Below are 25801 nucleotides of genomic sequence, written 5' to 3' on the forward strand. Positions count from 1 at the left end.
AGGTGGTCCAAAATCTCCCATATCACCAAAACTGTTTGCATATTAGTTGACAGTGTGCAGCTCATGATGATAAAGCATGATAATGCCTTTGTGTAATAAACCATGGCACTTGCAATGCATGGCTGGCTGTACCTGATTCAGTATGCTTCATAATTTATCAGGTAATACATGTTGAGACATTCTTGAAACGGTCCATTCTTATAACTTTAGTAAAGATTATGAGGCAGATCATAACAAGAGTGCAATGATCTGCCTTTTTCTAATGTGTATGCCTTGAACTTTCGAAGAAAGATTATAGATATTTCCACTTCTCCAAATGGGGATAATTTTCTGCCATATCTCTACTTTTTACTGGCATAACCTTTTACTGACAGAACACTCATGACCACTTCTGAAATCCCATTCTACTCGTTCTTCATTCTTCAAGTAAAAAAACTATCTCATTCCCTTGTTAGCTTGTTAGCTACATTCTTACATAGCTTCCAGGAGTAATCAGTTGTTCTGTAAAGTTATATAAAGTTTTGATTTGTTATAAAGTATACTATATACTTAACAAGAAATTATATATAGAAATTTACTAAAATAAAGAGGCAAAAGGCTTTACTTTGGCAATGCAAAAATTATAAAAATTCAGTGGATATTAAATCGAGCATTATTTCAAAGTCGAATATAGAAACTATAAACGTTTCGTATGAAATTTGACCAAAGAGCTTACGGGAATATACTTGCCAGCATTTATGAGTTTCCCTAAAGAGAGCAAAACTCTCTAAAGAGAGTTTTTGCTCTTGTAAGGTTTCTGCATGGTCTCTGATGAAAACCAACCAGTTTGAAACAGCTGTCAGGCCAGTGAAAACTTATCAAAATGGACCAATAGGAGGGGAATATATGGATGTTTGGGCATAGCGATCATGTCTCTTATAAGGTCTGGCTAGGGCAACTCATAAATGCCGGCAAGTGTATTTCCATAAGCTCTTTGGTCAAATTTCATAAGAAACTTTTATATAGAACTATTGGATATTAAAGATCCAACATTATTTCAAAGCCGAAAGTTTGAAGAAACTGTTAAAGTTTCATAAATTTGAACTGAGAGTAGTGCGAGCTAAGGCAACTCTGATGCAAAGGACTGTGTTTTCATAAACCTCTCTGCTCAAATTTATGAAATTTTCATAGTTTCTACAAATATTTATCTTTGAAATAAAAGTGATTACAGCTGTAGAGGGGTATTTTTCAGATCTTACTGAGAAGCACTACAGGGATGGGATAATGGCGCTGGAGCATCGCTGGAATAAATGTATTAGTCTTAAGGGAGATTATGTTGAAAAATAAAAATAATTATGAAATTATAAATTCATTTTTTCATTGTTAGGCCGAGAATTTTTCAGACCACTCTCATATAGTGATACCACATTGCTAAATTTAATTACTCTGCATGCATATTGTATAACAATTCCTGTTTGCCTATTTATATACTGCTGTAAAAATATTTGTTATAATTTTATCTATATGTATATACTGCATTCCTTGGCTTGGTGTCTTGTACATGTATTTCTTTTATTAACTTGTTAACTTGTATTGATGACAATTTCTGTACTACTGTTACCTTTAACCTTGTGTGTTGCTGTGCCCTCTGCAGCAATTTGGTTTATATGTAGATGCTGCTTTGTTGAACCTTTGTTGAATTTTTGTGCAGGTGTTATTGTTTACAATTTTCTTTTAACTGCTTATGTATAGTGGAATCCTTATTATGGCACAGTATGGCCTTTGTAGTTTTTGTGCCAAATAAACTATAAACCACCAACCAACCAACTACTTTCCTGGAATTTTCCCCATTGCAAAACTTTCATTAAACAACAAGATTAATTGTACAGTCAGTTCAACAGCATATTTCCTTAAAACAAGTCCCCCACCTTACTGACATGTAGAGTAGTCAGTATTTGGAATACTTCTTCATTCACTTCTAACACTTAATCCTTGTTATTCCTCTATTAGTAATACCTCCTTTACTAGGATGGAACACTAATAAAGTGATCATTAAATAACTCAAGTATGTCATCTGTCTTGGTCACTTAAGTCCTGTCTCCATCCAACAAGGTATTTTTCATTTTACTGGCCATATTGTGAAAAAACTTAATGATCTCCTTAGATATAGATAGCTTCTCTTGTATTCTAATTTTTCTCTCCTTACATTATTAGTCACTTTCTTAGCCTAGGCCTTATATTTTTTATAAAACTGTTCTCCACCTGTATCTTTATATCTCTTCTGTAATCTCTTTTTCATCAGAGCCAGCAAAAGCGTTGCCAACCTTTCGACCAACCTTTGCTGGCAAAGGTTGGTCGATTGGTAGAGCCTCTGCTACTAATGGCTCACGCAAAAAGTTAAGCAAGTTTGAGCGCAGGTAGTAGTTGGAAGGTGTCAGTCGTTCGTGCTGTTGGCACACTCTCCCTCGATAAGTCTTTGGACTACCTGGAGGTGTCACATGATAATAATAGTAATCTGGCATCGAGGTGTATACAGTCTGCCATTGCTGTTAATAATTTTTTGCTTAAGTATCTCCCATTAATGACTTCTCTTTGAATTCTTTCATCTGTTTATTGCTCCACACTGGTCTCTGCATCTGTTAGAACTGCCTACTTTATAATTTAAAAACATTTTGTAAACTTTATCTTTCCTCATAGGTTTTTTTTTTAAGTTTTTTTTTTTTATATACTGTAATGAGTCTTTCAACTCCTTGGTGGCATCATATAATAATAATAACAACAATAAATTACATCCATCATTAAATACATTCATTTCTAGAGAACATAGTGATGGGTAATTTTCTTCACCCCAGCTAGATACTGAATACATATATAATATCACAACTGTAAATCTTTTGCTTCAATGAAAGTTTCTTTCTACACCTCTTTTCTTTCCTTCCTTTATATTTCCCAGTCATTCTCACCTTGATCGTTAATGTCTGTTCACATATTTACATCTTTTAGAAAAAAAATATAATAACCAAATATAGGATTCTTCTTAACTTTTGGTTTGTTTCAAATGTGTTTGCTTCTCATTGCAAGGCCAAAGACAGTTCAAGAAGTTTCATCCTGAACCAGCATGAACATGTTAAATAACATGAGCTTCAGCCAACATTTAAGCCTAAATACACATGTACAGAAATACACCTAAATACACAAAAACCAGGTCGCTAAATCTGTGCACTATGTAATAAAAAAAACAAAATATATGGTGATATACCTTAACATTCCACAGCCTTATTAATATTAAGTTTGCTTAATTCCTCATTCTAAGAGTAATCCATATGTGGACTAATCAAAGTCTTATACAGTGGAACCAGAATTATCCTTATTTCTACAAGTGTGCATCATTGCCAGAATTCAATGTGCTGTCCTCACAATTTTGGCAATATGTTCTCTATATTTTATATCCTTATCTGCCATTACCCTAAGATCTCTTATTTCCTCCACCTCCAACAATATACCCTCTAAGAGTAAATTCTACATCCAATCTTTGTTTTCCAAATTTTAAAACATTGCATTTTTCAACATTGAATTGGCATCCCCACTCCCGTACTTATTCACTCAGTCTATTCAAGTCTTCCTGTAAGGCCACAACATCTGCTCTACACCTCATAGTTTGGCCCAACTTTGCATCATCTGCAAACAACTGTATATCCCCATTCAAACCTTCCCCAATATCATTAACATACAGGTTAAACAACAATGGCCCTAAAACAGACCCGTGAGGCATACCACTGACTTTCTTCTTCTTCTGGGATATTGCTCCCCCCCCCATACACAACTAGTAGATACCTATCAGACAGCCAATCCCTAATCCAAGATACTTACTATAATCCAACTCCATCCACTACACTTTGGTTATCAACTTATCATGTGGTAATCTATCAAAAGCCTTTGCCAAATCTAAGTATACTATTGTGTATCTGTCTCAACTTGACAACTGTTTTAAATTATTGTTTCTAGAAGAGGCCAGAAACAGCTATGGAATCACAAGTGCAACTGTGAACCCTTGATCAGAGCATAAGTCAAAATATAAAAGAAAATATCCAGTGCTACTATCACCTTATTATAATAAGTAAGTAGATTACTAAAACATGACCCTTTAGCACATCTACTATCAATCAAAGATAATGCCATTGTTATCGACCTAATTCTGGATCCTGATTCTCACAAGCCTTTCCAACACTTTAATCACATCATCTGACACACAGATTGATCTACAATGTAATGCTTGAATTCTGTCACCTCTTTTATGAAGCAGTACAATCTTGCCTTTCTTCCACTCCTTTGGAACTTGATACAATGTAAAAATACATTAAAAAATATGTCAAGGCAGATGTCAACTTCCTGTCACATTTCTTCAAAATACATGGTGATATACCTTAACATTCCACAGCCTTATTAATATTAAGTTTGCTTAATTCCTTATTCACCTCACAGTCTCTGCTCCTCATCATCGACTGCTCTCAAACTCTCCATGATGTCACAAGGATAAAAGGATGTCACAAGGATAAAAGGCCTTTATCAACTGCTCATTAAATAGCTCAGCTATATCCTTCACATTAGTTGCTCTTATACCATTTTCTCCAATCAGTGCCACCCTACTATAATAATTCTAGGATATTTTTTTTTTTGCTTCATTAGCTAACTACTGCTCATGCTGAACTTTTGCTACCCTTACCAACCGACTTACCCTTGCATGTTCTTTGTATTCCTCATGGAATTGATTATTATTATCACTCCTCTTAAGTTATCTCCATAATGCCTTTTATCTCTGTATTGTGTGCATAATCACTTCATTCATCCATTTCACAACTACTTTATTTATCCTTCTAATCTTTGGAATACATATATATCCCTGCTCAATATCTTGAGCTGGCATATATGTGACCTGCTTAGTCATGCAGAAAGCCTTCTTTCAACCCTGTGTTGCCTAAATAGTCATCCTACAGCTTTTGAAATTCACTCTCTTTGCTTTAAAAAGTGAAATTATACTAATTTTGATTAACTAAACCCAATTTGTGATAGCATATGAAATAATTTAGATATAAAGCATTATCAGCTATAATCTTTAAATTTCTACAAGTTATATTTTCTTATTTCTGTAGCTGACCATATCTGGCTAGTATTAGATGGTCCAGTGGATTCAATATGGATAGAAAACTTGAATTCTGTCTTGGATGATAATAGAATGTTAACCTTAGCTAATGGTGATCGAATTCCGATGGCTAATAACTGCAAAATTCTGTTTGAAGTTCATAATATTGATAATGCCTCTCCTGCTACGGTTTCTCGAAATGGAATGGTATACATGAGTTCTTCAGGCCTTACTTGGAAGCCCATATTGCAGGTATATTGTTTTTTTTAGGTTAATGTCATATATATTGAAAATTGAAATACATTTATATATATATATATATATATATATATATACAAGGATGTGTTGGAAAATTATAATAATCACCATGAATGAATTGAAAGTAGAGCTATGGAACTTACATATTATTCTATATATTCCCCATAAAGCGTTATATACTTGCTACAACACTAAAACTTAATAAAAGTTTTGAAAATGACTGAGAATCTACTAGAATATGGCCTTTGATTTGACATTTTGAAATCTGCCCTATATCCCTGTATGAGTTATATTCACTTTTTATTAGTGCTTTTGATTAAGTGATTCACTGTCTTGACAACTGTTTTAAATTATTGTTTCTAGCAAGAGGCCAGAAACAGCTATGGAATCACAAGTGCAACTGTGAACCCTTGATCAGAGCATAAGTCAAAATATAAAAAAAAATAGCATGTGCAGTTTCATTTGGCATCAGAAATAATTGAAAGAAAGGATAATAAATATCTGTCATTGTTTTATTCCCAAGGTCTCCTGTTCAGAATTATTGAACTTTTAAGTAAGACAATACTAAGACAACTCTCATTCTGAACTGCTGAATGTCATCATCATCATCATCATCAAATTCCTGCCATGTACCCTCAAGGGGGTGTACAGGATATGATAGTACTACATGAAAAAATTACATCATTACTAACTTCCTATCTATAATTTTCCTCCAAATCAGTCTGTTACTTCTCAAGACTCCAACATTATCAGATCTTATATTTCTATCATCTAAGGCACTTTGTACCATATCAATCCACCTATATCTTGGTCTTCCTCTGGGTCGTTTTCCTTCCAACCTGGCAGAGAACACTTGTTTTGCTAATCTTTCGTCGCCCATTCTGTTCAAGTGACCATACCACCTGAGATTAGCTCTGCTAGCGCATTCCTGGATGCCGACAATGTCAAGTTCTTTCCTAATATCCTCATTTTTAATATGATATTGCTATTGATGCCATCTGTTCATGCATATAATCTTTCTCAGGACTGTCATATCTGCAGTCTCTAGTCTTTGGTCAAGTGTTTTGCTTCTGACCCAGCTCTCAGATCCATAAGATAAAACTGGTTTGAACACTGTCTTGTATACAGCTAATTTAGTGTTCCGACTAATTTCTCTCATATTCCATTTGAATTTATTCAATTGACTTCCCACCACACCAGCTTTGCTGATTCTGTTTTCTATTTCTATATTGAATTTACCATCTTCACTAAAAATCATGCCTAAGTAGCTGAAATGTTTTACTTGTTCCACAGGTTCTCCATTCACAACACAGTTGACATTTTTGATTCTGCCTATTTTCATTGTCTTTGTCTTTTTATTGTTGACCTTCATACCATATCTATTACAACAGCTATTCAATTTAGTCAGAGAATCTTGCAGACTTGTAGCGGATTTATTTAGAAGTATAACATCGTCCGCATAAAGCAAAGAGCTGACATTAACATCTCCAATTTTGATATCATTTTAATACCACTTTCCTTCATAATATGATCCATATAGATAATGAATAACAGAGGGGATAATGTACATCCTTGTCTCACACCAGATTTAACATTAAACCATCTTCCTGTACTTCCTTCAATTCTAACTGCTGACTTACAACTCAAATAAAGACTAAGTATTACTTGATATAGTGTCCCATTGACACCATATAACTGTAGCGTATTGAATAGCTTCTCTCTTGGCACCTTGTCATATGCCTTTTCCAAATCAACAAAACTTAAATACAGATTATTTAAATTAAGGGGATATTAAATCCCATATTGTTTTAAAACCGAATAAGAAACTCAAAGATTGGAATCAGAGAGTTTCTTGCTGAACATAGTAAACTATAAAGTATCGGCGACCACTAGCATGAGCTAATGCAAGTGACCCTAGTACGTAGTACAATACCGGACAACTCGCAGCAAAGGTGGTGAAGTTCTGATCGCTATTCTTAGGTATTTCCCATAATGTAAAAACACATTTCCCATAATGTATGCTCTTATTACATTATGGTCGAAGGTCACTACCCAGACCGGTTTCAGCCTTTTCCTAGGAAATGTATGCTCTTATTACATTATGGTCGAAGGTCACTACCCAGACCAGTTTCAGCCTTTTTTGAGGCTTCATCAGTGAGTAGCTAGACCAATTAATACCAAAGTGTATAGCAAAAAGAACTTATATACTCTGCTATACGAGTTTCCAAACAGGTGCAACCATTAAGTTACTTAAATATAAAGAGCTAATAAGCTTCATTTCGGTGATATAAACATTATTTAAATTAAGGGGATACTAAATCCCACATTGTTTTAAAACCGAATAAGAAACTCAAAGATTGGTGATGAACTGTGTGAGTTCTCCGGTATTGTACTACTTACTAGGGTCACTTGCGTTAGCTCACGCTAGTGGTCGCCGATACTTTATAGTTTACTATATTCGGCAAGAAACTCTCTGATTCCAATCTTTGATTTTCTTATTTGGTTTTAAAACAATGTGGGATTTAATATCCCCTTAATTTAAATAATGTTTATATTGCCGAAATGAAGCTTATTAGCTCTTTATATTTAAGTAGCTTAAATACAGATCTTTGTTATATTCCCATGCTTTCTCGACTATTTGTCGTAAAGTGAAGATCTGATCCTGGCAGCCTCTATTTGGCCTGATCCAGCTTGTTCTTCACCCAGCTTTTCTTCCACAATTCTTCTCAATCGTTTCTCAAATATACTTGCATAGATCTTTCCAGGAATACTTAGTAGGGAAATACCTCTGTAATTCTCACATTCAGTTTTATTTCCCTTTTTATATATGGGCACTATGAGAGCTCTACTCCAATCATCAGGAATTTGTCCCTCTGTCCAGGCTTTCTGAATTATGCAGTACAGCCACTGTAAGACTTTTATACCACCATACTTCAGCATTTCTGGAATCATCTACTCCTGCCACCTTTCCACATTTTAAACCTTTGATGGCTTTTTCTACTTTAAGTATGGATATGTATTCCTGACTGCATGCCTGGTAAGTGTTTTTTACCACTGTGCTGTCATCACTGCTTGTTTCATTTAGCAGTTTTTCAAAGTAATTATTCCATACTTCAAGGATATCTTTTTCTCCTGCTTTCATCTCACCTTTATCATCTCTAACTCCTTTTACAGCACTCTTTCCTTTATTTCTGAGCTTCTTCAACAACCTCCAGAATATTTTGCCACCTTCTTAATATTTATTTTCTATATTCTTGCCAAAGTCCTCCCATGACTTGTTTAGCTAGTTTTACACAGTGTTTAGCATTCTTGCATTTGTCTCTGTATTCTCTAAGAGCACAAGCTGACTTATTTGCCAGGAACTTTTGATATGCTTTCTTCTTTTCCTTCACTGCCTCTTTAACTTCCTGTGTCCACCATGGAGTTCTAATTTTTCTATCCTTGCAGACTTCACCACATGCCTCTCTAGCTGAGTCAATCAGGGCTTTCTTCAAGGCTTGCCACTGAATCTCCAAGGTTTGATTCCTGTTCTCAAACTCTTTCATTTTTTCTTCAATAATCTTTGTGTATTTTAGTCTACAGTTCACATCTGAGAGCTGCTCAACTTTTATTCACTTTAAAACTTTCTTACATGTTATTCTTTTCAATATGAAATTCAATTTTATCCTGCTCAAGACTAAATAGTGATCACTTCCAATTTCAAATCCTCTGTACACTCTGGTGTCCTGCACCAGGGAGAAAACATTACCATCAACAATAACATAATAAATGAGACTTTTCTTATTTCTTGCCTCTTCTCTCCATGTGCATTTGTGCACATTTTTATGTTGGAACATGGTGTTAGTAATAACCAGTCCATGTCCTGAGCAGAAATCCAACAAGTATTTGCCATTATTATTAGCTTTGCTCTTTTCTCCAAATTTTCCCAAAATATTTTTGTATGTCTGACAATCATTTCCTACTCTGCTATTTAGATCCCCAACAAGGACCAACTTTTCCTTTTTCATTGTGTCAGTTGCTTTCTCTGAAGCCTCAAAAAATTCCTCCACTTCTCCCGTAGTAGAACCTTCTGTGGGACCATAGGCACAAATAAGTCTCATTGTCCAGTTCCCCATTCTGATATTTGCCTACATCACTCTACTTGAGACTGCCTGCATTCAAGAAGATTAGCCTCGTATCTTGTGTTGAATACTATGGCTACTCCTTCTTTTCCTTGATTGTCATTTCCTGAATATAACATTTTGTATTTATTGCTCAGAAAGATCTCACCAGTTTTTGTCTTTTTTGTTTCAGTCATCTCTATTATGTCGATCTGGTACTTATCTAATTCCTCAGCCAGCTCCATTTCTTTGCCATTCAGGCTTCTTATGTTGATAGTACCGATCTTTAACTCTGGTGATGTTGAGTTTGGGTGTGTTTTCAGATTTGTTCCAGTAGCTGACATTTCGCTGTTCGCCCTGGTTCCCTGGCGAAAACAACGGGGGCCTTGTTTAACCGGGCGACGCCCCAGCCGGCATGAAATTTTGTCATGTTGTACCATCATTTTTTTATTTTGGTTTAACCAATAAGAATACAATTTGGTTGGCTAAATCCCAAATTTCCAGCCCATCGTCATTCGTTCAGTATCAAAGTAGATACCCAACAGGGTGCACCACGAGAAGGTGAGGATTGGACATTTGATTATTCAACAAATATCACTGCTATAATGTGAACAATGCTGTTGACCTGTACAGATAAGGAGGTGATAGTTCTACTCTCTAAGGATAATTAGACCTCATTTAGATTTCTCTGCACAGATTTGGTCACCTGACTATATTGGTAATAGGGAAACATTGGAGAGAGTGCAGAGGCAAATAACTATGACTGTCTCAGGACTCTGGAATATTGGGTATGAGGACAGATTGAGAGAATATGGTCTTCAGAGGGTGGCAGATAGGAGGAGGAGTAGGGGTGATGTGACTGAGACATATAAGCTGATAAGCCTACTGAATAGATATAGGGGAATTATTGCATAGGATAATGGGTTATGCACGAAAAGAGGCCATCCCTGGAAACCGTACATGGGTTATGTGAGTAAAGTGGTGAAAAAGAGATTTTTTGCTTGGTCAGTGGATGAGTGAAATGTATGGCCAGAGTGAGTAGTGAGCACTCCAACACTGAATGCAGTCAAGGCAAAGTATGATATTCAAATTAAGGGGATATTGAATCCCACATAATTTCTAGCCGAATAAGAAACTCTAAGATAGAAAATCTAAGAGTTTCATGCCGAATATAAAAACTGTATAAAGGTTCGGCAAGTCCAAGCATAAGCCAACAGGTAGTACATGCTGGGCAACTCGTAGTAAGGTGGAGTAAGCTCCAATCACTGCTCTTAGTATTTTCCCATAATGTAAAACACATCTCCTAGGAGATGTATGCTGTTATACATTATGAGAGGAGGTCACTACCCAGACCAGTTTCGACCTTTATTGAGGTCTTGTCAGTGAGCAGGTTTTTTACTACACGAGTTGCCAAGAGGTGTGCCATTTAAATTACTGAGATAAAGAGTCAAGAGGCTTCACTTTGGCAATGCAAAATTATTCAAATTAAGGGGATATTTAATCCCACATTATTTCTTAGCTGAATAAGAAACTCTATGATAGAAAATCTAAGAGTTTCATGCCAAATTCTCTGTGAGTGTTAACCAACTTCTGCAATCCACACACCTTCCATCTTTCCTGATAGAGAACATTCCACAAGCCACTCACCATCTTGGTCACTTGCCTCTGAATCCTTTCCACCACTTCCTCATCCCCAAGAAACCCAGGTGATCAGACTTGAGCACAGTAATCCAGATAAGGATATATCAATGCCTTATAAATCAATGCCACATCACCAGTTTAATATCCATCCCCATTTGTTCTAATTTGCATAACGGTATTCCATGGGGTATCTTGTCAAAAGCCTTAGCAAAATCTAGCAGTATCACTATGTGGCCATTCTCTTTATCCAACTAACCTGTCACTCTATTATAAAAAGTTAATAAATTACTAAGATAAGACAGACCTTTAACAGAACTACGTTGGCCCTAATAGAGTATCCTATTCTTATCCACCCATTCAAAAAAAAAAAGAAAAAAGCTGATAATATATCTTTTTTGTGCATTAATTTCTGAAATAAGAAAAAAAGAATAAGAAAAATAACAACAAAAGAAGCAAAGCTCAAATGGCAGGAGCTACCTGAATAAATTTATATGGAATAAGAGATAAATGAGCCAAAACACTAGACTTGCAGTATACAAGACAGTGTTCAAACCATTTTTAAGTTATGGATCTGAGAGTTGAACTGAAAAGGAATCATTTGATCAAAGACTAGAGACCCCAGATATGGGGTCTGAGATAAATTAGGGGAGAGAATAGATGGCAATGATGACAGAATCATATTAAAAAAAATGAAGATATGCTTAGACAGTTGAGTTTGGAAAGTGCAAGAAGAATGATTGTTATGGGAGATTTTAACTACAGTAGTATAAACTGTGGAGAGGAAGATGCATGTAGCAATAAGGGAATGGTATTTCTAGAATTCTTGATGGACAAATGTCTTCGGCAACACGTAATAGAGGGAACAAAAGTTTTTGATTTGGTTATAGCATCAGAAGAGTTGATAATAAGTGAGATTACATCTCTCCCACCAGTCGGAGAGAGTGACCATATGATTTTGACTTGGAAAATGAATAGACATGCAGGAGAATCAAAGAGAAGGGAACTTATGTGGAATTATAAGGCAGGTGATTATAATAGTCTAAGACGTCAACTTGGGGAAGTTTCATGGAGGGAGGAATTGGAAGGCCGGGATATCATTAATGCGTGAGAAATTATGAAAGAATATTTGTTAGCAGCAATGGTAAGTTGTATACCACGAGTGAAGAAGAGGACACAATTTGGAGTAAAGTGGATGACAAACAATATTAAACAGGAATTGCATGCGAAAAAGAGGCTGTGGAAGATATATAAGGAGACAGGAGAAGATCAGATGCACGAAGAGCAAGACACAGGCCAGAAGAGTGACTAGTATGGTAAGGAAGACGAAACTGGAATATGAGAGGAGATTGGCTCTAAGTTCCAAAGAAAATCCTAAGGAATTTTTTAGCTATGTGGCCAGTAGGAGGAGAAATGACTGTGGAAGAATGATATTGTGGGATAAAAATGGGAATAGAGTGACCGATGCAGAGGACACAGTAGAATTGTTCAATGAACAATTTATTGGAGTATTTCGTCCTGGAAGAGTCAGTTTTAATGCTAGAGGGTTAGAGCAGGTTCAAGGTTTAGAGGTACAGGAGGAGAGTGTGTTTCAAATACTGAGTACTCTGGAAGTCAGTAAAGCTGTGGGACTGGATGGTATTTCACCACGCGTTTTGAGAGAATGTACTAGGGAACTGACAGTGCCTTTGACCTGGCTTTTCAATGAAAGTCTGGCTATGGGAAAGATGCCCATGGAATGGAAAAAAGTTTCATAGTGCCATTGTATAAGGGCAGTAGCAGACTGGAAGTGTCTAATTATAGACCAGTTTGTGTGTCATCAGTATAGTAAGATCTTGGAGAAAGTAGTGAAGGACCGTATACCGCATTGGGCAGATGAGGGTAATGTTATCTGTGAGAATCAACATGGATTTGTGAAGGGGCACTCTTGTTTTAGCAATATGCTAGCCTTTTATGATAAAGTTACAAGAGCATTAGATGAGGCAAAGGCATATACTGCCAATTTCTTAGACTTAGCGAAGGCATTTGACAGGGTGCCACATGATAAGCTGATATTTAAGATGTAGCAGATGGGTCTGGATGTCAGATTGGTCAACTGGATTCAGGATTGGCTGTCCGATAGGTATCAGAGAGTTGTGTATGGTGGGGCAGTTTTAAGGAAGCAGAGGGTTACAAGTGGGGTCCCACAGAGCTCAGTACTCGGACCTATATTGTTTAACCTTTATATCATTGACAGTGTCAGTGGATTGCAAGGGGATATTCAGTTGTTTGTAGATGATGCAAAGCTGGGAAGGATTATTAGTAATAGTGCAGATGCGGCAGCCCTGCAAGAGAATTTGAATGAGCTAGATAGATGGGCAAATGAATGGGGGTTTATCGGTTTAATGCAGCAAAATGTAAGGTCTTGAGGTTTGGGAAACATCGATGGGACACTGCATACTCTATTGGAGGAGTTATACTGGAGGAAGCAGGGGAGACAAGAAATCTGCAGTTGATAATTGATAGAAACCTGAAATTTAGGGGACATATTGCAAAGGTGGTGAAGAATGATAACACAGAGAATTGCTGCAATAATGAGAAAGACACTGACCTGCAGAAATAAAACAGTTATCATGCTGTTGTATAAGACCCTGATCAGACCATACTTCGACTATTGTTCTCAGATTTGGTCCCCAGGATTTGAAGGGATAAATTAACTGTGAAAAGGGTACAAAGGTGGATTACAAAGATAGTTTCAGGACTGTACAATGAGTTATGAGGATCGGCTGAGGGAATGTGGACTGCAGAGTTTGGTGGATAGAAGGAGAGGTGATATAATTGAAACTTTTAAACTGTTGAGAGGTGGTTACAGGGTTGACACTGGGGAGTTCTTTCGCTTGGTTGAACAGGAAGGAGCGATGATAAGAGGCCATCCCTGGAGGTTACAAAAGGAAACTGTGAGCAAGAGGGTGAGGAGTGGTTTTTTTGCATGGAGGGTGGTTTAATCATGGAATGCATTGCCTGATGGAGTGGTGAGAGCAAGAACATTCAATGAGGTCAAGGAGTGGTATGATAGAATTTGTGTTTCTTAGGGGAGAGGGCTCCCCTCAATGAGTCTTGATAGACTTTGTGTTTCTTAGGAAGGACCTCTCATGATAAGTCTTTTGAATCCGTGGAGGCCTGAATAATAATAATAATATTAGGAAGGGATGTGACATTGTTATCAATCAAGAATGTGAGAGCAGAGCTAATCTCTGTAAGTATGACCACCTAGTTCTTTGTCTTTCTCTACATCCCATCTCAGATATGAGATGGGATGTAGAGAAAGAAAATGACCTAGGTGGATTGAGTTAGTCAGTAAGTACTCTAGAAGACCAAAATAATAGTTATCACAATATTGGAGTGTTGACAAGTAACAGACTAATTTGGAGGTAAATTGTTGATAGGAGATTAGTATTATTGCAAATTTAATCATGTAGTACTGTCATAGCAGCCTGTATACCCCTTGAGGATATATATCAGGAAATTTATGATGATCATTTCTGGAAAAAAAATTTCATATACTATCATCACAAAAAATACATAGGAAAAATATTTTAATTTCGTTATGAAGATAAGCCAGGTTTCTTTCTTAGAAATAATTTTTATTTCCCTGATGTATTTTACTATCTGTTAACACTAGCAATCACTAAGGCTATTGAGCATACATAAATTAAAAACTAACAAAAAAATTAATACACTGCACACATAAGGTTGATACAGTTCATGTTCTAAAAATGTTTATTTACTTTAGTGCCAGTGTTTAAATTCTGTTTATAATAAATTTAATTTTTATTTATGTATGTCAAGTATTCCTGGATGAGGACATTGCATGAATTGGCCAAACATGTTGTCAGAAAATAAATATGGTTTATTTGAAAGAAATCTGGCTTATTTTCAATTAAATATTCTGCTTTATGGAATTTCTTAGAACATTATTATAATTACAGCAATCCCTCGATTAATGCATCTAATGCATTCTTTAAAACAGGCACATTAATTGAAAACGCCCTAATCGAATATAATAACCTATGGGAAAAAGTATAATTGATTCCTCAAATTTCTTTTTTTATACAAGAATTAGGGTATGTCTCAGGGCCTAGTTAAAGGAAAACCATAAAGCTGAAAGACAATAAAACATATTCAGAATATAAATTTATTATTCTACTTCTTAACAAAGAATTGAGCTAACATAGATCGGCGGTCATTCTGTTTCTTTTTTTTTCATACAACTGACGATATGGCCCTATGGCCTCTCCTCTTCTACTGCAGTTTTACTGCTTTTCTCTTCATCAGGGTCAGCCTCTAAGCATTGCTGCTTAAAAACTTTCATTGCATGAAAAATATTTTCAACTTGTTTCTGGGAAATCTCTTTGGGCTTGTCAGTGATTAAATTTTCTTCATATTCATGATCTTCACACTGTGCATCTAAATTTAGCATGTCTGAATAACCCAATTCCTCAGAATGAGATTTAATTAACTTAGATTCATTTGAAAAGCCTCTAAAATCATTTGCAGTAATTTCATTCAACTTTGCAACTTTATAACCAGGCTGAGATTTCTTTGATTTGGCCAGAAACGTCTTCGAAGGCATTCGCTTCCAAAAATAGCCGGTGTCATCGACATAAAATATTTGGTGGTGACAATAGCCTCCCCCCCCTTCTTACACAATTTTCTTCAAAATCTCTAGATAATTTGCGGCCACCTCATTATCTGCACTTGCAGCTTGACCTGTGATTAGAACGTTATATAGGCTATTTCTCTTTTTGAAATGCTCAAACCACTCAACACTAGCATGGAATTCTTCTGGTTTTCCATCATTCATCATCATCATCATCATGAACCATGGGCTCGCTGCCCGTTGATGTTCGATGCCTGCTTCACTATCTTCTTCCGCCTTTCTTTGTCCAGTGCACAGTGTCGCAGTTTTTGTACACCCATTCCACACCAGTCTTTTATATCATCTATCCATTCTCTGTATGGTCTACCTCTTCTGTTTAAACCATCCAAAATACCAAACATAAATGTCTTTATCTTCCGGTCCTCACTCATTCTAGAGATGTGTCCAAATAATTGTAGCATCCATTTTATAATCTTCTGCATTAGATTCTATTTTGGTTGTATCTTCTGATAGAGCACTTCATTGGTGATTTTCTGTACCCATCCTATTCTTAGAATCTTCCTGTAACAAGTTCTTTCAAATGCCAAAATTCTTTTTCTTGATTCCTTATTTATTACCCATGTTTCAGATCCATACAGTACACCGCTAAAGATGCATGTTTCCAGTACTCTTATTTTTGTTTGCAGGCTGATCACTTTACTTTTCCAGATGTTATCCATGGCCTTCAGATTCGTTCTTCCCTTTGCAATCCTGATCTTTGTTTCTTTTTTACAGTCCAAGTCGTATGTCAGTTTACTTCCCAAATATGTGAATTGTTCTACATTTTCTATATCAGTTCCATCCACTTGTATCTATTGTTTAATGTTCTTCTCACCAAATACCATTGTCTTTGTTTTTTCCAAGTTCATAACAAGTCCAAATCTCTTCCCTTCCTCATTTAACAGTTTCAGTGTTTTTTGCAATTCTCTTTTGTCTTCTTCAATAATAACAATGTCATCTGCAAATCTCAGATTGTTAATTCTCATTCCGTGTAATATTCCTTTGGCATCTTCCTTCAATTTGTCCATTGCTCTTTCTAAACGTGTAATGAAAATGCTTGGTGATATTAGGTCTCCCTGTCTAGTACCTCTACTTGTTTTAAACTGTTTCCCCAAATCATCACCTATTCTAACTGCTGCAACTGCAGTCTGATAAACATCTTTTAATATAGCTATTAGTTTTTTTATCAATTCCATGGGATTCGAGAACTGCTAATGTCACTTTCTGGTCAATACTGTTAAATGCTTTCTGAAAATCAACAAAACAAGTATATATGTTTTTGTTTTTTCCTCCTAGCTTTCTCTGCTATTAACCTCATTGTCAAAATCTGTTGAATTGTAGTTCTGTCCTTCATAAATCCTGCTTGCTCATCTGCAAGGTATGCTTCCAATTGTGTTCTCAATCTTTCTGTCAATATGATCATCATCACTTTACCAAGGTGACTGATCAAGGCAATTGTTCTATACTTTTTACATTCTAGCTTATTTTCTTTCTTGTATAATGTTACTAATATTGATTTCACCCACTCCTCTGGCATTTTCCCTTCTTTCCATACCATATTACATAGTTGGTGCATTTCTGTAACCATACTTTCACCACCACATTTAATCATTTCTCCAGTAATGTTATCGTTACCAGGACTCTTGTTGAAAAAGCAATAGTACTTTTAGCCGCCCTATTGCTTTTTCTACCTCTCCTCTTAAAATGTCCATATCATGCTCATTATCTGGTGGTGATATCTGCTTCAATTCTTCAGTCAGTTTCCCAACGCTATCTGAATCTAGTTTGTCTTCATATAACTCACTACAATATTTTGTCCACCGCTGTACAATTTTTTCTTTATTCGTCTTTATTCATCTTTCCATCATTGATAGCCCTTTATTTCAAGGTTGCAAAGGGACTTAATGTTTTTGATTTAACAAGGTCAGTGCTTAGTAGGATCTGTTTTTGGTTACAATCTTCGATCCATCTAGAAAGAAGTCTCTCTAATTCAAGCATTATAATACTTTGATTTTGAGTGCATGCATGATGAACACTCGATCCATCCTTACCTTTTCCTTTGTATTCAGCAACTTTGCTTAAAATTGCTCTTATGGTTGATTCACCTATTTTTGTGTTGTTGTTCTATCTTTGCTCTGGACTTGCCTTGTTCATTTTTCTTAATATTTCAAGTTGTTTTTCTTCCATTGAGATTACTTGTCAAATCATTTTCAGACTTCCACTTTTTTGCTCACTAATTCTTTTACTCATGATGCAATGTTGGGAAAATACTGTAAAATAAAAGAAGTAAGGAAAACAATTGCAAAGGAAGCACAAGATATGATCAGCAAAATGCTAGTAATTAGCAGAAGTCATACATTTTGGCAGTAAATTTGGAACATAATGTACATGAAAATAGTGTAGTACTTTATGCCATTAAAAAATAACTTTGTAAAATGTTTTAAATCATTAACTAAATTATTTCATCCTGGTGAGTGATTTATTAAAATGGTTAGCCATAAAAATTTATAGATAGAAAATTTTAAAAATCTGTAACATTTATTTTTAAAATGTATATAGCCACACTGATCGAATTTGGGTATATAAAAAAAATGACGCCCTAATCGAAAACGCACTAATCGGGGGCTCATTAATTGAGCGATTATTGTAATGTTATTGTCTAAAACAGTTATATGAAAGTTATTGTTACCAGAAAATTTTTCTGTGTATTTGCTAATCCCTATTCTTCATGAGAATATAATTGTTTCTATCTTGACAGTTTATTTTATTATATAACTTTTTTAACTTGAAAATACTCTAATGAAACTTTATTTTTCACAGGCTTGGTTGAATAACCGATCTCCTGCTGTTTCAGGAATCATCATGCAATTGTTTGAAAACACCTTCCAGACAATTTTCACTTGGTCTATACAAAACCTGACTTACAAGATGGAAGTCCTAGAATGTAATGTCGTAACTCAGGTGAGTTTTCTGACATTTTATACCATAATGATATTTAAATGTTATATTATTGTGAAGAACCTGTATATCTAAAATTAAGGGGATAAAAATCCCTTATTATTTTACAGCCAGTATGCGAAACTCTAAGATCGAAAACTACAATCTACGAGTTTCATGCCGAAGAAATATCGGCGAATCCAAACATGAGTGATCACTTGGTAGTACAACACCAAGGCAACTCGAAGCAAAGGTAGAGCAAGCTCCCTCACTATCCTTGATATTTTCTCATGATGTGAAACCACGGCTCCTAGGAGATGTGATACTGCTTTAAATTATGAAGAGAGGTCACTACCCAGACCGGTTTCAACCTTTTTTTAGGTCTCATCAGTGAGTAGTTAGACCTGGATGATATGAAAGTTTAAGTGAAAAGAACTTACACACCTTCACTGTATGAATGCCAGAGACACATTATGCTCCACCTTTGCTTCGAGTTGCCTTGGTGTTGTACTACACTTGTGGTCACTTACACTTGGATTCGCCGATAGTTCTTCGGCATGAAACTCGTAGATCGTGGTCTTCGATCTTAGAGTTTTGCATACTGGCTGTAAAGTAATAAGGGATTTTTATCCCCTTAATTTAACTAACTTCACCAGAAAAATATAGCCGTTTGGCTTTTCGTCTTAATTATAATATAATATATAATATATATGTGCTCACCACTCTGGCATTCGTATAGTGAAGGTATGTAAGTTCTTTTCACTTAAACTTTGATATCATCCAGGTCTACCTACTCGCTGATGAGACCTCAAAAAAGGTTGAAACTGATCTGGGTAGTGACCTCTCCTCATAATGTAAAGCAGTATCACATCTCCTAGGAACTGTGGTTTCACATTATGAGGAAATATCAAGGATAGTGAGGGAGCTTGCTCCACCTTTACTTCGAGTTGCCTTGGTGTTGTACTACCAAGTAGTCACTTACGCTTGGATTCGCCGATAGTTCTTCGGCATGAAACTCGTAGATCGTAGTTTTCGATCTTAGAGTTTCGCATACTGGCTGTAAAATAATAAGGTATTTTTATCCCCTTAATTTAACTAACTTCACCAGAAAAATATAGCTGTTTGGCTTTTCATCTTAACCTGTATATCTGTTGGCTCGTATTTGTTGTCCAGCTTTAAATGCATACCACTTGAAAATTTGCTAAGAAGAACATTTCAAGTTATCTGTCCTGTCTTGTCCTGTCAGGTGTCTTCTCCCTCCAGGAGATTGACTACCATGTGTCTCCACCATATCCTATTCTGCACCTCTCTGCTACATTCCTCATATGAGAGATAGGTCCAGTCTTCTATATTTTTCATCCACTCAAGTCTTTATCTTCCTCTCTTTCTCTTTCCCTCAACAGTTCTTTTGAGAAGTGTCCTTTGTAGGTAGCTATGTCTCGGAATATCTCCAAAATATCTGACTTTTCTCTTTTTAATTTCTTTCATCAGGCTCCTCTTTACGCCTGCCATCTCTAATACCTCTTCATTTGTCTTTTTGTCTTTCCATGATATTCTCATAATTCTTCGCAGCATCCACATTTCAAAGGCCTCCAGTTTTTTCACACTCAGATTGGAGAGTGTCCATGTCTCTACTCCATATAATAATGTAGACCATATGTAGCATTTGGAGATTCTTAGTCTTTTATTCAGATTTAATTCTCTAGATGTTAGTAGATTTTTCATACTGTTGAAAGTTGACCTTGCAATTTCATCCTTTTTCGAATTTCAAGTTATCTGTAATCATTATTATTTACATGATACTTCCAAGAACTTTGCAGAAGGACAATAAAATAAGTTCTTTACTGCTTAAGCTTTATGGTAATACAAAGTAAATAGATTAAAGATTAGATGTAGAGAATATATTTGGTGGGAATGTGTTGATGGCAGTGGAGGAAATAAGAGATCTGGGGGTAGTGGTAGGTAGGGATCTAAAATTTAGAGAACACAATTGCTAAAATTGCGAGGACAGCACAGTAATTTCTGGCACTGATGTGAATTAGATTTAATCACTTAGTTTTTAAAAGGATGAGATATTTAGAAAGGGTTTAGGATTGACTGAGATGGTTTATGGTCTCTGGAATGTTGAGTATGAAGAAAGGTTGAGAAGATGAAATTTACAGTCTAGTGGATCGGAGTAGGAATTGGTGGGGGTGATATAATAAAGACCTATATGTTAATAATGGTTTGTTATCAGATTAACTGAAGTGATTTTTCATAGAATGGTGGAAGATTGGGGGAAGAACAAGAAGCATTCCTTGAACCTGTATGTGTGAGCAAAGGAGTGAGAAGTAGGTTTTTTGCATGGAAAATGAATGATTGGAAAGCATTGGTTTTTTTTTGTTTTGTTTTGTTTGTTTGTTTGTTTGTTTTATGTGGTTACTATCCATGAAAGATTATTACTAAACCTATAGTACATTTGTACTGTGAGTAGGCTAAGGATTTTTATACTCCATTTTCATTGATTTTATATATTTATTTTGTAATTTCATTTATTTATTTATTATTATTATTACTAACAACTGACCTCAATGGAGTCTGAGACTCGTCATGGGAGGTACACAGGAGTCATGGAAAGTATTTAGGCAATGCATTCCACTCACCAACCACTCTTCCTACAATGAACCATCTTCTCCTAACTCCTCTTCTCCTACGCTCCTTATATAATTTCCAGTGATGGCCTCTTGTTCTATCCTCCTCTCTCCCATTCTATGAAAAACCTCCTCTAATTTAAGACCTATAACAGCCTGATAACAACTCCTGACTAACTTATATGTCTCAATCATATTTACCCCCCCCCCTTCCTCCTGTTCACTAGGATCTACAACTTACATTCTCTCAATCTGTCCTCATACTCCACATTCCAAGACAGAACCTCCATAGCCAGTCGGTATAGACAAAACCCCTTTGGTTGGAAAAACCTGGGTTCGATTCAATGACGTGTGTAACCTTTATCTGGTCTATTTTGACTAAAGGTGAGTTAGCCGGTCTCATACAGATGTAGAGGGTTTTCCACCCAGAAACTCGGATTTTTTGTCCCTGAGAACAGGCAAACTGGCTCGTGAACACATGGATCTACAGTCATAAAATACATGCTTAGTCTCTCAATAGGAGGGGCTAAACCAGTCCTAAGGGGTGGTCGAGGAATGGGGGGGGAACCCCACACGAATAAATAAAATTCCAAAGACCACTAAATTCCTTATAGATAATCTCTTTATTTCTGCTTATCAGGGTCTTCAGCATCATTGCCATTGTCTGATGTAATGTCTTCAAAACTATTGCAATGTGGACCCTGAATTTCAGGTCCTTCTCTACCACCACGCCTGGATCTCTCATCTCCTATACCTCCTTTATAATTTCCCTACCAAGTGTATACTTTGCATTACATTGTTGCTTACCAAATTTCAAAACCGTACACTTTGCAACATTGAACTGTTTGTTCCACTTAACTGCCCATTCATGCAATCTGTTCAAGTCCTCCTGTAAGATGATAACATCTGCTTCATTCTGCAATGCTGTCCCTAATTTTGCTCATCTTATTAATGCTACTGCCAGTTCTCTGGTATGTTCCCTTAGGACATATGCTGATATATCATCACATCCAATCAAATCAAACAAATCACCTTTATAACATCGTTTATTTTTACCTCATATACCTCCTGCTCACTCACAATTCTACAATCCTCTAATATGGCCTCTACACTTGAGTTTCTTATGATTTCACTATGATGAGGGTGAAACACCCTTATAAACTAATCACTGAATATCTCAACAGTGTCTTCTGGAGCAGTTACCATTCTACTATTTTCATCCATTAATATCATCTTACTATAATCATTCTTCCTTCTTAAGGCCATAATTATCTGCTTGACTCTGCATTGCACTTCCCAAATTTACATTATCTGCTTGACTCTGCATTGCACTTCCCAAATTTACATCATCTGCAAACAGCTGCATATAACTAGTTAAACCCATCCTAATATCAGTAACATCCAAACTGAACAACAATGGTCCCAAAACTGACCCTTGCGGTACACCACTAGTAACGTTGCTCTTTCAGGATACTGCACCCCTATAGTGGGTGCAGTATCCCAAATACAACATTCAACATACAATACAACATTCTGATAACCTATCTGAAGCCAGTCACTGATCCCACTTGGAAGTCTGTTATCAAATCTCATCTGTTTCAATTTATTTACCAGCTTGTTGTGTGGCAGCCAATCAAAAGCTTGTGCAAAATCCAAGTACATCACTGTATATGCATCTCCCATGTCCAAGGTATGTGTCACCTTGTTTTAGTACATAAGTTAGTGAAACATGATCTCCCTTTAACAAACCCATGCTGATAACCACAGAGAATATTACTATTAATAATGTTATCAATTTATTTCTGCATCCTACTTCTTACCAATCTCTCCAGTACCTTCACCACAACTCCAGATATACAGATTGGCCTATATAATTTGAAGCTACAGCCTTCTCCCCCCATTTATGCAGTGGAACAATTTTATCCTCCTTCCACTCCCTTGGAACCTGTGATGTTGCAAGACTCTTATTAAACAGGCATTCTAGTGTTACTGCCAATTCCCTGGAACATTCCCTTAAAATGCATCGTGATAGGTCATAAAATCCCATCACTTTATGACATCAAGTTTATTTATTTCCTCAAATATATCCTGCTCACTCACAATTAAACCAGCATCTCCTATGTCCTCTACACTTAAGTTCCTCATGATTCCACCATGATCATGATTAAATACCCTTATAAATTGATCAGTGAGTACCTCAACAATGTCTTCTGCAGCAGTTACCATTCTATCACTTTCATCCATTAACATCATCTTACCATTATAATTCTTCCATCCATTCACTACATATCTAAAAAACTCTCTAGGGTTTTTTTGCACCTGGTTTGCCAATTTCTGTTGATACTGCACTTTTGTTTTCCTTACTACCTGAGTGACTCTCTTGGCTTGTGCTTTATACTCTTCATGAAACTGATTATTACCATTATTCATCTTGCACTGCCTCCAAAATATCTTCTTCTCCGTCCAGATTTCAAGCTTAAGCTCCACATTCATTAATTTTACACCTACCTTATTCAGCCTTTTGGCTTTGGAATACATTCACACATTGATGCTTATTATGTATTTCTTTGTTAGTTTCCAAGCAGCATTTATTTCCTTAACACCCAACTCCTCATTTCATGCTACAGCTCCAAGCTGACTCCTAAGTTTGTCATAATCACCAGCCTTGCACTTCCACATATATCTCTTCCTCACAGAAGTCTTCATATGGCTAGCAACAACCCAGGTGATCACTTCATGATCACTCTCACCAACTGTAGGTAAAGTGTGAAACCCCACATACAATTAAATCCTCTGACAATATGACCAGATCTAAAACTCTCAATCCTCACATGCCCTCCTTTACATGCTGCCTGAGATAATTCTGATAACTGACAAAGAAATACATAATAAGCATCAATGTGCGAATCTATTCCAAAGGCCAAAAGGCTGAATAAGGTAGGTGTAAAATTAATGAATGTGGAGCTTAAGCATGAAATCTGGACGAGAAGAAGAAGAAGAAGTTACTTTGGAGGCAGTGCAAGATAAATAATGGTAATAATTAGTTCCATAATTCTTGAGCTCTTGAGAGAGCTCAAGAAATTCATTTTCCTTATTTCCCAATGCTATCCCTTCATTCCAATGTATACCACCATAATTAAAATTTCCCATAATAATTACCCTTCCTTTGTTCACTAATCCAAGTTGTTTACACATTTCTTCATCACCATCCTCTACATTCCCTGGCTTATTGCAATATCCAACCAACTAAATATGTATTCCTGTGAACTTCCACATTACACCACACTGCCTCATAACCAGTGTTGCTATTTCCCCCTTTCATGTCTACCTTATGTGGACTTAATTCCCCTGCTATCATCAGCAATTCTCCCCCCCCCCCTTCTTGTCCTTCCTTTCCTCGCAAAAATACATCCTTCCATTTCAATTCCCATTATGATATCATCTTCATTCTATCATATTTCACTTATTCCAATGATTTTGAGATGAATAAACTGAGTTAGTAAAACCATTTCATTTCCCTTATTTCTGATACTGCTGGCATTTGTAAACAAACACAGTAATTCATTTTTAGGTCTATTGCTAGTCCTATCTAGGGGCCACTTGTTAGTTGTGATTTGCCAACCACACCTGCCGAATCACCATTATCACCACTTACCACATATACCTGTTCAGTCTCAACTTCACCACCCACATTGCAATATATTCCATCTCCATACACATATCCACTGCCACTTTCAACATCTGCACCTTGTCTCCCTGTTCGCCTGGGCTACTTCCCGTCTGCCTGTTTCTCTTGTATTCCCATTCTCTCTTCATCTCTCATGCTACTTCTATTTCCTCTGCTAAGCAAGCACTTCTGTCTCTTCAATACCATTCTCCTGATTTTTTTCCTTCATCTCTTTTTTCTGATCTCTTGCATGCATCACATACTGTGCTTCCACACACTGTAATTCCATTCAGCAACACTTTCTTTTAAGCCATTCAAATATAATCCATCACACCTGTATAATTTCATTCTTTCCTCAAATCCATGCCATACATTTATAAACTGTACTCTCCTTCTCCTCATACAGCTCCATTAGCATACTATTCATTATTTTGGCTCACCATCGCAACTCATCATCATTCCTCAGCAATACATTACAACCATTTGTACTACCTGTATCCTTCACTCTTCTCAATAGCTTCCTGATATTCGATCTCACATCCTCCTTATGTCCACTTAGATCATTTTTATCTGCAATCACAACTAACTCTCTTGCTTGTTTCTTCCTTATGTCCAACTTTAATTATCCTACTCATTCTCCCACCTGGATAGCAAACCTTATGGACTCTCTCAGTAACTAGCCCTATATTTATGGAATCTCCATATATTGCCATCTTGGAATCATTTGTCATGTCTTTTACTCTTTTTTTTTTAATTCCATTCTATTCTCTTGCA

At 36.2% G+C, this 25801-nt stretch overlaps 1 protein-coding gene across 1 annotated transcript in view; it reads left to right on the forward strand.

Annotated features, from left to right (window-relative positions):
• The window catches only part of LOC150110257 (dynein axonemal heavy chain 5-like), a 972373-nt gene that overhangs the window by 497440 nt on the left and 449132 nt on the right, over positions 1 to 25801 (forward strand). The window contains exons 40-41 of the mRNA XM_090394637.1: positions 5130 to 5371; positions 18614 to 18754. Of these exons, the coding sequence (XP_090250763.1) occupies positions 5130 to 5371; positions 18614 to 18754 (383 nt within the window). The remainder of the gene's footprint in view (positions 1 to 5129; positions 5372 to 18613; positions 18755 to 25801) is intronic.

The sequence above is a fragment of the Typopeltis vanoorti genome, chromosome 1 (assembly GCF_054136105.1).
Source record: "Typopeltis vanoorti isolate ZY-2024b chromosome 1, IOZ_Tvanoo_1.0, whole genome shotgun sequence".
NCBI classification, from domain to species: Eukaryota; Metazoa; Arthropoda; class Arachnida; order Uropygi; family Thelyphonidae; genus Typopeltis; species Typopeltis vanoorti.